Source organism: Opisthorchis viverrini (genome assembly GCF_000715545.1).
Source record: "Opisthorchis viverrini unplaced genomic scaffold opera_v5_110, whole genome shotgun sequence".
NCBI classification, from domain to species: Eukaryota; Metazoa; Platyhelminthes; class Trematoda; order Opisthorchiida; family Opisthorchiidae; genus Opisthorchis; species Opisthorchis viverrini.
Window position 1 is genome coordinate 939,783 of NW_008751760.1, and position 14,659 is coordinate 954,441.

Here is a 14,659-nt window from a genome sequence, read left to right on the forward strand (position 1 = left end):
TGGAACAGCACTTGTTGTAATTTCGTTCTTGACTGTTGCCGTACGTAGGCAAACAGATATTTTGTCATGCTGGTCCAACGCTACGGGAGGGTAGACACCCACATACAAAAGTGGAAAGTATTTGTGCCCCTGCTATGGGGATGCATCGATTTCCTTGGTTCATTAGTTAATTCTGTTGGTTGATGCGTTGGTGACAAGCCGGTAGATTCATTCCGAGTTTTCTTATCCGACTTGTTCCTGTCTTACCCGACTAACCCAACTGTGCCAGGCCCAGTCGCTAGGTCCAGTTCTGATGGGTGTAACTTACCGTCAATTTCCGGAAAATTATATATGATTTCGTTTCAAGTTTTTAGTTTACGGCTCCCAACGGCCAGAAATCCAACGCCGTCTCAAATAACACGTAAATGATGTGGGGTACGTTTTCCCATTTGTTTCTATTTTATAAAAGACATCCTAGAATTAACCAGGTACGACACCTGTCTCAAGTGTGCTCATTGCTTGTTTGATCTCTGGTTCTCTGGACTTCACTACCTTCAAAGATGTCCTTATAAGGAAATCCATCACAGAGGATTGTGAACAGCTTTAAGCAGGGTTTTAATAATTAATTAGCTCCTGCCTATACGAAGCATTTATGCGCATAATAACTTATGTGAACTATCTTGAAGTTTGAACGCAACACATTCCAAATTGGTGGCTGAAACTAACGCATCTCGTTCAAGTTAGAAAAGTGATCACAAACAACCCAAAACCTAGTCTGATCTCCCAGCCGTGAAATCCCGAACCTAGCAAAGATCAGCGTCCAGAAGAAATCTTTCAGGGCTTTCCTCCTAGACTGTAACAGTAAAGTCGTTCTCATCGGAGACATTCTGGCAGAAGAGACCGATTTTGGCAGCAATGTGGTCGCTGCCATTCTGGAGCAAATAAGGACTTAACCTGATGGAGAAAGTTTAGTTTCTCGGAGCACTGTATGACTTCATCTGTAGGTCCTATGCTATGAGTGACCAAACCATCATAATTTCTAGCTACCATCACTTTAGAACAGTATTTCTGGTAGGTTTTACTTCATGTTGGGTTATACATGATACACTAACAAAACTGACCGATTCGACTACCTCCCGCACACAAGTAAGCAATCACAAAGTTCAGATTGCTGAAAGACTGCAAGCCAAGAACAGCCGTCTAGAAGCACACAACCAAGAAGCTGTTTTCATGAAATAAACTACTCAAGAGAACTCTCCGATGGCCCACGACGGCTTCGCTTTCTTGAGGCCCATCAGGCAGGCTCAATCCCCGAGTTTCCGTCAACCTCATGTTATACTTGAATACAAATTGGACTGCTTTCGAGTAAGACATTCATTTTCAAATCGATTTGGTTCTCACGGGAGACTCAACTGAATCTCTCGTTTATGATGTTCTACAAATTGATTAATTTGCAAGTCAGTGTATTTCTCGAAAACAATCCAATTTGGGCGCAAGTAGAACATAAGGTTGACGAGCAATAGAGGACAGCACCTACCTCATGAGCCCCAAGAAGGGCGAAACCGGTCGTGGGCTGTCAAAGAGTTTTCAGTGACGTTGTTAGTAGTTTCATTTGTGAAAATATACTGCGGCATCTCGAATATCGTGCCACCTGGAACATGAGGCGGCCTGTGTGCAGCACATTTAGCTGTAGAATATAATAAACGAGAGATTCAGCTGAGTCTCTCATGAAAACCAAATTGATTTGCAAGTAAGTGTATTTCTCGAAAAAAATTCTGTTTTGTTTTTCGATAAGCGCCCTGAAAACAATTACCAGATGGTGCTACAGCAGTCGTTTTGTTTGCAAAACCTCTGGTCTTCTAAGCATTTGATTGGAGAGAAAAAGAAAAACAGACCGAAGCTATGTAAACCTGCCTGATCAGTCAGGTGACATAAACCACTGAATTATTTTGTTTGATGGAGTCTGCAGCAAATGGCTTTTCAACCAGTTTCTGTCCGATCCTCATGGCTGTGGAGAAATTTCTTACGATGTCTGTCTATCTGAAGCTATTGTTATATGCATGATTCAGTTGTCAAAACTATGGGCTACTCTGTTTTGGTTGGTAGTTAGCTTGCGACAATCAGTACCACCAAAGGCAGACAACTTCAGTAAAAACACTGTTGTTCCCTAGCCGCTTCACTAGTCAGGATTGGCATCAGTATGATACGTTCATACTCCAGCAACCCTAAGGAATTTCAACTTTATACACTAATTTGACGCAAGTTCACTCAAACGATCGCTACTCGCTTCAGTGTACTTCCACAGTAGAAAGAATCACTACTACTTATGAACGAATATCCCTATCGCAATGGAGGACCCTGTTTTTTTGAAATAAATTTCATTTTGCATGTGCATTCCTTTGGCCATAGTGTATTCATCATGTCAAAGACAAAATACCATGGAGCAGAGCGGATCTCAGCCCCTCTGTAGAAAATGCACGATTCTCGAAATGACTCCAACTGGTCGTTGAAATGCTAAAAACTTCGGGAAGCTTCCACAGGTGAGACTCTTTAACTGGGTTTTCCACTTCTTTCGGGAATTTGCAACCCTCATCAGCAGTTGCAGTTGATGCTTTAAAGCAAACCTTTTTGATCATTTATCTTGTTGAATAGCATCTGCTGATGCACCATTTTCAAAGCAGTCTCATATCTCTCAAGTTCATGTGATTAGGTCACCCAACTAGATGTTGGGTGACCAAAACACACAAATTACTGCATAATTATCTGGGAATGCAGCCCATGAACAGTTGCTTTTCGAGCGTGAGCCTCAGCCCACGTTGAAAGAATTCAAGTTCATATTTCCACCGCCCCTTCAAACCACAAAATCCTGATTAAAAATCGACCATATAATAGCGGATAAAATGTACAGCTGAAATTTACCTTGACTTGAAAAATGACTTACGTGTATCATGCTCCGATTCGCATTTAATTTATCAATCGCCACGTGAACATTTTACCTTGAGTTATCATTTGATGGCGAATAGTGCTTGTCTAAGGATCGAAACAGCTATACTCGAGATGAGAAATCCGAGCATGAAGTGTACATCAAGACAGTAAACTTTATATGTATCCTGCTGTGAAGAAACGTTATGGCTTTCAACATGTACCAATTTATCACCCAGTTTGAAAAAATTTCAAAAATTGCCTAGGAGATCATCAACTTGGCTTGAGAATCATAGGACACTACGTCCATTGAAGGGGAAAGCTTCTCCGAATGCAGCCTTGCTTATTGGCGAACACGAAATAAGCTATTAAAAGCTATCAGACACGGAAGTAAAAAAATGCCTCATTTGAACGGATTTTTTGAAAAAGCTCAAATCCTCAAAAATTTTTTTGCGCTTTCCCGGACGTCGTTTGAATGCTAAAGAGTAATGAAAAACACTGAAACGGTTCATTAATTTCCAAATCAACGTTTCATTAGATGCAGTCACGGCACTTTAAACTACTTGACCAGATATTTTTCTCTCCTCTTTCATTGCTTATGTACGCCGTTTCATACTCCCTCTTAAGAAGTTCACTTGCAAGCAGTCGACAGTCGGTCTTCCTCTGCTAAATAAGCTAAGACAGCTGATTCATTCGTATATTTTCCGAACTTGGTTCCCATTTTCTCGTCCTGATTATGAACCGTTCGGAACCGCATAAACTTTTCCTTGACATCCAGTAACAGCAAGAATCCTTATTACTGGTTGTTAAATTTCCACCACGTCAGTTTTCTTCTTCAAGATTCTGGTGATCTTGTTTTCTTGGTCCTGGCGCTTATTTGGCACAGTCGTGCTCTCTCACGTTCCGTTTTCTGTTTAGTACATTCCTGAACAGCAGTTGCGTTTTTCCGAGCTATCCTTACTTCCTCTCCAGGCTTCTCCAGAGACAGACGTGTTGTCGGCCGATTTCCTGATCATCCAGGATAATATATCAATCTTCTCTAGACTGAGATCACCGAACAGTTCACTGAACATCTCCGGATTTTGTCTCCCAATGTGTCCACGGCATCTCTCCAAATCAGCAAGGCGGCTACAGTCTTAGTCACTGTATTTGTACCATCTTCATTGGGTCCAGTTTGACGATGACACTATTGACGCCGATCATGATGTTTAGAACTTAATCCCCAGTCTCTGGTGAGGCGGTTCTCATTCCCCAGTACGTGCCAATCAAGAAGTAATTATCCTGTAGACGAAATGCCTGCCGCGCAAACTGTTCGCGAGGATTTCTGTTGTTTCCGATCTACTCAAGGGGTTCGTAGCGGTTTAAAAGCAGAAATTTTCTCCCATGAAATATGGTGCCTATTTTTTACGTCCCAGACGATTGCCAGACATTGTTCTCCGTGTCTGATTACTATTGCTTAGCATTAGTCTGGACGTGACTGTCGCACCGATGACCCCATCCTTCTGCTTCAAAAATGCTCCGATGCCCCGGTTCATTAACGTCCTTTGCAACAGTCAGCATATCTCCTACTCTGTGAAGCTTGGAGAAGGGTTGATGACCTAGCATCTACGCTTTGACACGTTCAAATGCCAAGTGCACTTCAGTCATCCATTGAAAATTTCTATTTTGACGCAGCAAGTCGCAGGGTGAGGCAGAAATCAGGTCAGTATCTTTGACATAACGGCTCTGGTATGCTGTTCTCCCGAGAAATTATCGTAGCGAACGTTTTAAATTTAAAAAAAACGAGCAGATCTCTGCTGCTTTCTGAGTCAGCGGGTTGATCCTTCTTTGACCCCCATTTTACCATTGCTGTTGTCGACTTTTGACCGAATTTTGTTTCGGCTTCCTTGGACCACATACCGACCTCCTGAATATGTCTACTAAGGCTCTTAGGTGCACTGCGTGATTCGATTCCAAATAGCTGTGCTAGACCATTTCATCCCCATACAGGCAACATTCCTTAGTCCCTTCATTAAAGTAAACATCAGGTGCCAAAAAGTCAATAATGCTCCCAACAAGCCAAACGGCAACCTTGTTGATTGGTACTGAGTGTTCTCAATCGTAAACTACGATTCCTTCCGGTTCTTCGTATTGATGACCAGTTTTCAGCATCCAGAACCCAAATCAAGCAGCGAAATATCGGGACTGTTAGGGTTAGTTAAAAATATATGCTGCGAAAGGAACGGCTTGTAGAAAACTTAGCATGGATTCATTCAAACACTGGATAACCACCCAGAGTGAGGCTGGTTTAGCCTGAACAAAATTTGATTGATCGATTGGTGAACCAGGGGACCGGAACCACGTCAGGTCATCCCATGAATACATAGCCGGTTAGCGTTTGGAAACAATGAATACTTGGTCTAGTTTGCTATTTGAGTGCTTGCGTGTGCACGCATCAAGTCTGGGTACAAAATCCTTGCGACTCTTTTGGTAGCCAATAGCACCTAGGCAAGAAACCGCTTCTGGAGAGCTTTGGGTTGCCTATCAGCACACTTTCAAAAGGATCCAGGTTAAAATCATTTACCCTACTTCTATCAACTGTTTGCTATTACAAGGTGTCTTTTCGCACAGTCGCCGAGAATATGGTTGCCAGTCCTGGTAAGTGAAAGACGAGCCGACAAACTCAGTAACGCACGCATTATTGGTGATTCCTCTAGGGAGGATAAAAGCCAAAATTTCGCTGAATCTTAATCCCCTTAAGGCAATAGTCCTTCGCACCAGAATTTCTAGCGAATTTTCGAAGGCTTACGACATCTTCCTCGCCACGATAGCGGTCGCATTGTGGTGTTGCTCCAGAGTAGATGGTCTTGGATACACCGGTGCTTTAAAACAGCCAGATCCTTCTACCAAGTCTAACAGAAATACCTGCGGTTGACGGATCGCAGCTTCACCTATTGCATAGCCAATTTCGCGGGAATGATGACCGCGAACAAATCCAGCTGCTGACTGACTGTGGACAGCTAAAATCGTGATGTGTTTCGATTTGTCGCACACTGACTGTGGACAGCTAAAATCGTGATGTCGCATCTCTGTTTATTCAAACTTTTTTATTGTAAAGAATGTCTCATACCTCGCTAAAAAGAATCAGCCCTTGGCGAATTTTTTTAAGAAAAGACATTTCTTGAGAACTTTTAAAAATGGTTGCTGGGTAGTCTATAAAGTTACCGAAACAATTTGAAATTCGCTATCCAGGGATTCAGTGACTGGATGCTTTCTTCATAACCTCAAGTTTGACAAAAAATGTTTTTCGACCAGATGTAACCGAAATTCTTTGCATGCGTACCACATTATCCGGTAAGCCTTGCTGCTGCAGACCGCAATATACTCGATTTATTCATTTCAGAACGGAAGTTCGCAGAACACTAGTAATCAAGTCTGTGTAATTTAAGGGACATGAGCACTGAAGTACAGCCTGCGGTCAAAAATCGCCCCATTGTCGTCTCTCATTAACATTAAAAATTTGCGTAAACTGCAAACCTACAATTAATCTACACAAAACGAGGCAACTGTTTCCGCGTTGAGACAAAAACATGCCTGCTTCTGCCAAGACCGATGAAACTTCGAGAGCTAAGCCTGCTTGATGAGCACTAAAGTGAGCTTTACTGCCAGAGAGCTACCCAGACTTTTCATCAAGCTTATAAGTAGTATTGTAGTACGGCCCATTATCAGGGGTAAAACCGAAATTAGTTTCTCTAATTTCTAATGAAAAAAGTTTTACACTAGTCTACTCCTACTGCGTACTTGAATAATGTGTTTCTGATAGCTCTCTGTTTAAGTAAACACAATTTCAAGGTAATTAAACACTAGTGATTTGATTGCAAAATAGCAAATTGTTAACAAAGCTTAGACTCGAACAGTCGCAGTTCAACGACGGACAGTGTGCTTACAGTTCGGAATGGCGTGTACATATTATCCAGCGCACATTCCACCTTCTGGATAATTAACTAGTTAATTAATTCCGATCCATTCTAATCCACTGTGACCAAACAGATAATTTGGACTGAAGAAATGCATCAAAACCCTATTCTTTTTGCTTTCCATGCTATGTAGCACCTTTGATGTAGCACACTTTGTGTACGTTGCGATATCGACGCCACTGTGCACTACTGAAAACAGTGTTCCATCTTAAGTGAAAGCCACTAATTTTAAAACATTAAAATTTACCCGGACAAGCTGCACACATTTTGCAGGCCGTTTGAAAAGGAATCTCCTTAATTGGAAAACCACAATCTCAAGAAATCTCGAGTCCACCAGGTAGAACAGAAAAACTACAAGAATATGTTGCCTAACCTAGAGGCCAGCGACGGTCTTCCATCGTGATTTGTTGCTTGTGTTGGTTAAGGTTCAATAAGTAAGCCCAAACCAATGCCATGGCAATAATATATCTAGACATTGACACAACTGGTTTGGCTGTTATCCGTACTGTTCGATGTTACGGAATATATGTTCGACCGGTATAGCCTGCAGAGCCTTTGCGGTAAGCGATCTAGGCTCTCGTGTCAGGATTGCAACACAGTCGAGTGAACGACACTGAAATCAGCCCAGCAGCATTTGCTCAACTCGAAGGCAAACGAAATCGTCGGCTCCGATGAACCGAATGTACGATCTGGTACATGTGTAGGCGTATTCAGCCTCCAACTTATTGCTGAATATTTGAATAGCAACAACCTCACGGGACACGCCTAGTCAGGTTTTCGTTGGTGGGTGTCAGAATACGGCGTCTTCCAAACTTGAAACACTCTATATCACTGGTCGTACGGTTGAGTTAATCTAATGTTGCCTCCCATGGCGAAGCCGGTTTCCTTACATTATGATTTATAGATACCCCTGGTTTAATTTTCAGCCGGCCGACCATAATGTACATTGTCACTCCCAAATTTTCTCCTTCAATCCTGTCATTTTCGGATGTTACAGATCCAAGACTTTAGAGCTCAGTGTATCCTGTGCCAGTTTTTAACGATTCTGATAAAGTTGGAAAGTATGACTTCATCATCCTCGTCATTGACAGCATAGCATCAATTTTCAACATCGATGCTTTGCCGCCGTACACCCGTAATCTATTTGAATGCCTTATTGTGGAAGGGAGTGCCAAAGCGGATGGAAAGTGGACTGGGTGCCATCCTACCACAAACAATCCAGGATGTTCAGACCTTCAGACACTCATTTCGACAATCTGGATGGAAACTAACTAAAGGAACGCCACTTATATTGATTAGCGGTCATACATTGCAGCGTATCCAACCAAACACATACGGGATCATGCAGCCTCATCCTGTAAGTTGCATCCACAACACCCAGACTTTTCGTAATCACTTTTATACCCCTACGGCGACTTCTCCACCTCCGCCACTCTTAACTAGGCACAAAAAACAGCATACTTTCCGGCAATTGACGTTTCAGGCTGCACGACTCACCGTCCAGTCAACACAACTTCTGGTGGTGAACAAATTCTTCGACGGGATTCCCCGTTACGCAGCCAAACACTTGTTTACTGACATTTGGACAACAGCGTACGTGACCCATATTTTGGACGTAACGTTTGTGGAAATCCCGAAGGCTTGTCAGTTTCATTGCCTGGAAAGGCCAATGAAGTCACTGGCCTTAACTTTCATTTCCAGTTCTTGCAACCAAATGACATTTTTCAGAATGCCTTAAAATGAAGCATGCGTAGGTCTGTTTTATCAGAAAGGTTTTGTATCCATAGCTACGTGACCAAGATCGGTAGTTCTTTGGGGTCAGACATCAGTCCACCTTGTTCTAGTATCCAAAGTGGGGCAATTTTCCGTTCATATGATGACCGTAGGACCAGGTTCAGAGGACGATAGTGCATTGGAAGTCACGCCATCCACTTCCTAGCGAATAGGTTACTGCTACCGGTAGCCTCAGCTCGTCAATTTTAAACAGTTCTGCACACTAGAACAGCTGATAAACTCGTCGATGTCAGTTAGCATCCCGCCAGTTTTTGGCCTACATTACAATGTGAGTGTTTATTCAAGCATGTCCAAAATTTAATAGGGGGCTGCCCTTGACCAGTACGGAGCCAAAGACTGTTCTGACAGGTTTCTTCAATTGATCCGACTTGTTTTTTGTCTATCGGCCAAGGTTGGGGTGACCAAGTATTTACGTCTTCTTGGGTGCAAAGATGACTGGTTGGCATTATCGCTTAGTCCTTAGCGGGGTGTAGTCCATTTATTTCGTAAGTAGTGATTTCTTATCTGAATGATTCTGTGCGGTTGTTGGTTTGATCTTTATGCTCGTTGCAAAAAAAAATGTGTCAAAAATCTTCCACTCAGTAGGCCTGGCGTTTGTGCCAGTAGACTTGCTTCATGTTGTTTCAGTCTGCCGGAGTCCTTCAAATAAGACAAAGCTTTTTTCTGGAGCGGGACGGTGGATTACTGCTACAACCATCAAATTCGATGGCAGTGAGAAATTCATTGACTATGGCAAGGCACTGGGCAAGGTATCCCACAAGAGCAACGTGATTAAGCTCATCCCATAGACGACTGGAGCCAACACGCTTCTTCGTACCACAAAACTCCTGTTTGGCTTTCACCTTCGCGGTGAATAGTCACCAGATTGATGTTTGGTGCCTTTACTTTGCTTCCATCATAGTGTCACGTATTTTGTCAACTGCATAACCGTTTTTGGTTTGAATACAAAAACTGCAAAAACGCGCACTTGTACAAATTCACGCAATACAAACGTGGTCACGTGCTTTGACTCTCTATCTGATTTCGTCCGCGCTTACGGCAGTCGTTCGCGACTCTCATGTGCCAACCATGTTATCGAAGTATTTCAGCCTATCTTCGGAATCTATTAGACTGTAAACTGCTCATAAGAAGACTCCTGATCGACCATGATTGTATTATTGTTCATTCGCTGACCAGGGCCAGCGACGAACTATTTTAAAGGGAACAATTATTAGTGAACCTGTTCCATCTGACCTCTTTGTTATTGTATACTCAATCTAGCGTTATTATTTTCATTCCTTTGCCACACACTCCTGGTAAGTTAACTTATTGTGTAGACAGACCACTACACCGGCGGTGCCCCACCGGGCTTTGTGGTGTTAAACGTTTCTTCTATACATTCAGGATGTGCTTCAGTCGGTGCGATTGTTCTGCCCTTATCCTACGGGTTACAAAAATCTGGGAAGGGGAGTTATGGTAACTTGGGATGTCGTGCTGAATGGCTTGGGATTTTAGTAACTGCCACAAAATTGCTTTTAGAATTGCCAATAAGCATCGATGGTAAATGTAGGGGGTTACCAGAGACTTCAGAGATTTCATGTACGGCCTAGAGTGTAGAGAAAATTGCAGCATCTCTAACTAAGAATTGGATAAAAATTGAGATGAATGTGTTATCGAAACCACCCCTGATAAATATCGGGATTAAGTAAGCATACTGTTGGGGTTAAGGCGGATTTCCCACTTTACTTTATGAGCTTACCACTTAGAACATTAGCCGCATTCAGCTGTAAAAGCTTTCTGAATAGAGTAAAACTTCTTGCGCAAAATTTTTCATTTTGTTGCCTGTGTGCTCAAACCAAAAACCATTTTTATGTACGTTCATATTTTCACACCTCACTAAATTTCACTGTCCACTGATACAATCATACGTCTGTCGGGAATGTCTGGTGGAATAATTTCTCAGCATCGCTGAGACCTCGGGATGCTTAATAGGGCCCAAAGGTTTGGAAATTTAATCGTGCTCCGAGCAGAATTGCCCGATTGCTTTAGTCCATCAGGGACACGCCACAGCTTTCGAAAATTCAGCCTCATTTTGTGAATCTTGACCGCCATACCGTTTTGAACTGAAGGTGATAACCTTGTAGACCCAGGTGGCCTTGGGCAAACAGGGGATTAACCAGGATTGTGCATAACAAACATAGAATGGCAGGAAATTGTTACAACAAAAAGATACACGGTGCTTACTGCAGATAACCCACTGGTCCTCAGGAGACTAGAATCGATGGTGGGATCTAATGGAGCAGATTGAACGGTAATACTTCGCAAAGCCCGGGCGGTTTCAGTGAGAAAATTGAATGGGTTAGTGGACCAAAAGTGACCAGAAACTTGAAGCTGGAACAAAAAACGAGGCCGAGGGAACCAGGGGTCACAGGTTATGGAAGATGTGAATTGCGCCACTTTAGACTCCACCTCTTGGTTTCCAGCACTGGCGTTTCTGTACGCCGGTTTATTTATAACTCTTATTCTTGGCATCGAGCGGGAAAGCCGTGTAGTTTGGTTAGACGTTATTCTTCTCAAAGTGTCCGGTGCGCGAACCACTAAAACAAACCTTGTGAGCTTTGCGGACTGCCACGAAACGAACGAAGGCAACGGTTTCGTGGTTATGATTGCTAATAAACCTCTTTATGCCTTTGATGTTCCGATGGCTGCAACCAGAGAGACATAGGCTCTTTTTCAGACGCTGCTCCATTTTGATGGTTTCATGATTCCATTGTTGCTGCAGGATTCCCAGGTCCCTGATGCACAGCTGGCAGTGTACTTCTAGACCACTCTGATTTTTTACTTCGCCTCTATACAGGCTGTTTTCTGCGTGTTTTTCTCTACTAATCTCCAGCTCCCTTAGGTCGCCCTACACCTGACCTCTTAAAAGTCATCGAAAGGTTACGTCTGTTAAGGTGCACTGGCTTCCTGCATCTGATATTTTGAGCGAGGAGAATTCGAAGTGCAAGCGATTAGTAACCATGAAAACTCCGAAAAAATGAACGCCCTCAGTGTATTAATAATAATAATAATAATGTTTGCTCCCAACTTGTCGGTGGCATTCCCTCTGGCATGATCAAATGTTTACAGTCAGAATGAAGCATGACCGGGGGTTGTGGGGATGCGGATTACACAAAAAGAGGACAATGTTATGAACAGTGGGGAATATTCGATGGAATAGTAACAGTAGGTTTATTTCCCAACTTGTTTGGAACAATGGGCATGGGTCCGACTAAGTTCAAGGACAGCCAGCTGACATGAACTAAAGCTGAAACCCATTGCTGGCCATGAGTGACCTTGGGCGGTTGGGCAAATGGCCGGAGTCACAAGGGGCAAACGTGGAGATGGAGATGAAATAATTCAACTTGAGGGCACACGACAAGCTTTGTCTCAAAAATGTTGTTTAATCTGCAACTGAGCAGACTCACTGGCTGCAGTGTTGTGGGGGAGTCAGGTGCAGGGGGTGGGTTGGATGGGGCCGAGTTGCTAATAAATAGGGTGACCCGAATACCGTATACGGATTTGAACTTGTGGAGGAGGCAAGCCAATATTGCAGCAGAAAAACCAGGCTAGTCGTGTTTGAGCGAAAATTCAGCGGGTACGGAATAGCTCGTCCCATAGACGAGGCCGGATGAAAAATTTGCCCGTATTTGTGACTACAGGCTTGAATGGGAGGATTGCGGTCGAGATTCTGGAGAAGATATTTGCGGGGGTGCCATCTCACTGGGTATGACAGTGCCAGGCCATCGTCGCACGGACATGCTTCGGTTTATGGACAGTTCCATAACGGTCGTCATGGGTGACGCGATCGGAGAAGGGATACGCAGTGCCGTGGCAGCTAGTTCTGAGTGGGACGGAGATTGACACAGAGATTCAGGCGGATGCAGGCTCATGGATAATGTCCCTTTCGTTGGAGGACCGCTTGAGTGTAGACCGGGGACAAGCAAGTTTGAGTGAATAACAGTTATACGGGGCGTTTGGGCAACGGCACTCGAGGTTTGAAACTTGGGAAGAGGGGCCACGGAAAGAAGTAGAATGAAAGCAGTAGCGTGTGGCGAGTGTCAGGAGGCATAAGACACAATGGTGTTAATTGAAAAAATCTAAAAGGGAGTGACAGAAAGCCAAATGGGCCCAAGAATTGTGAATACGTTTGCTGATCTGGAAACCAAGTACTAGTGGGGCCAGAGTAGGTGCATAGTTCTTGGCAGGTGAGAACTTTGTCGTCCAGGTAGCTAGAAGGGAGGCTACATGTTGGACTAGTTGAGAACGGGCGGCAGTCTTTGGCTCACCAAAGCATCGTGACATAGGGTCTTCGTTGTGCAGAAAGAGGGGTTAATGTAAGCAGTGAAAGTAGACAAGTAAAAAGTGCTTAAGTTACAGCTTCCCAGATAATTGGTAAGAATCGTAGCTTAACTGAGGTCTACTACGTCAACCTAACAGGAAAGTAAGATTAAGGATCACCAGTCGCCGAGTCTCTGCTGTCAACTACATAAAACGAATGGTGCATGGCAAAAACTGGCGATTAAATGCTAGGTGTGACTGCTTGTAATCAGGAAATGATAAGTTATTAGCATTTTGTGCATTTAGCCGTGAGTTCAGGGATCGTATGTTTCTGTCTGTCTTCTCTTGGCCCAAAGGCTTCAGATAATGGTGGCTAAATTTTTGTAAGCGTGGCAGCACATTCAAGGCCACTGTCTGCCACTGGCTTGTTGCATTTCTTATCAGTACTCAACCTGAGGGAATACACTGTGGTTATCGCCAACAATAGTTACAATCACTCGCACAATAAGTACAGTTTAAGGACCACTGTAACTCTCCCTTAGGCGTTTGTGTGGATTCGACTTCCGGATGGAAAACAAGGCGTTTACAGTCTTCGGTTTCCAAATGTTATTTGTGTTGTTTACTCCGTCGGCCCAATAGTGTGCCTGAGTGTGCTGCTCTGCAGAGTTCTCGATTCCAGCTTGGGTTTGCGTTGGTAGCTGGGGTTGCCTAACACGTCGACGGACTCACCGGAGTTAGCACTTATAAATTTTCTACCATAGAGCGCGGAAGACGTAAATTACCCCACAGTGACCTATTGGGCAGTGAGTGTTCCTCCATTATGCACACGCGAGATGAAGAGCACTCACAGTAGGTTCGGGAAAGAAAATCCAGCTAGGATCGATGGCCCCACTGAAAATAGAAAGCTTGAGGGCGTCAACTACGATCTCAATACGATTCCACTATGGCAAAACGATAAACGGAGAAGTTGAGTCGAGCTAGACGAGTTGCTCTCTTTTGGAACGGTCGGGTTAATTTTCCTCGAAAGTTGCTGGCATTGGGGTTTCGTAGAGTGCGCCATGTATGTTATCTCTAAGCAGATAAAATGAGCATTGGATACCCTATGAAGTATCAAAATCTAGGTGGAAAGGAATGGGATATGTTGAGCAAGATATATAGAGCATTTGGCTAACGGCAGCTTATTGTTGACCACAAGTTGAAAATTCCACAAGTGATCTGTAAACCAGAAAGTAAGATGGAGCTGTAATATTTGAGGTAACAGCAAAAAAGGGATGAATATGGAGTCTGATATCATTTAGGTTGATAACAGACCTATAAAGACGGGTAGCTTGCTTGACTGATAACGCGCTCTAGGCAAAAAATGAGTGCAAAGTTAACCAAAGCCAGTGATCCTTTTGAAGAGGTGCCAGACAACTTGGGTAAGTATGAGGTGGTTAAAGGTTGCAATTTGATAAATGGGACACCAAAACTACAATGGGGGTTCAGCGAAATCATTGTAGGTTATTGCCTCATTTGCTTAAAGGTTCCAATTACTCTGAAGCTTGTCTAATGATAGAGTGCACGCAATTATTTTTTATGCTTCTTTCCATTCGTTATGGAGCCACTCGAAATAAAGCATGTCTAGCCCATCTTATCGTGAAACAGAGCAGCTGTTTTTCTGCCTAATCCATTGATGTGGGGCATACTCCAAAAAATCGAAATACTGGTTC

General features: G+C 43.4%; 1 protein-coding gene across 1 annotated transcript in view; it reads left to right on the forward strand.

The window, feature by feature from the left end:
• The window catches only part of T265_05501 (hypothetical protein), a gene marked incomplete at both ends in the record, with an annotated part of 42,417 nt that extends 29,884 nt beyond the window's left edge, over positions 1 to 12,533 (forward strand). The window contains one exon of the mRNA XM_009170523.1: positions 12,332 to 12,533. Coding sequence (XP_009168787.1) covers positions 12,332 to 12,533 — 202 coding nt within the window. The remainder of the gene's footprint in view (positions 1 to 12,331) is intronic.
• Between the last annotated feature and the right edge of the window lie 2,126 nt (positions 12,534 to 14,659).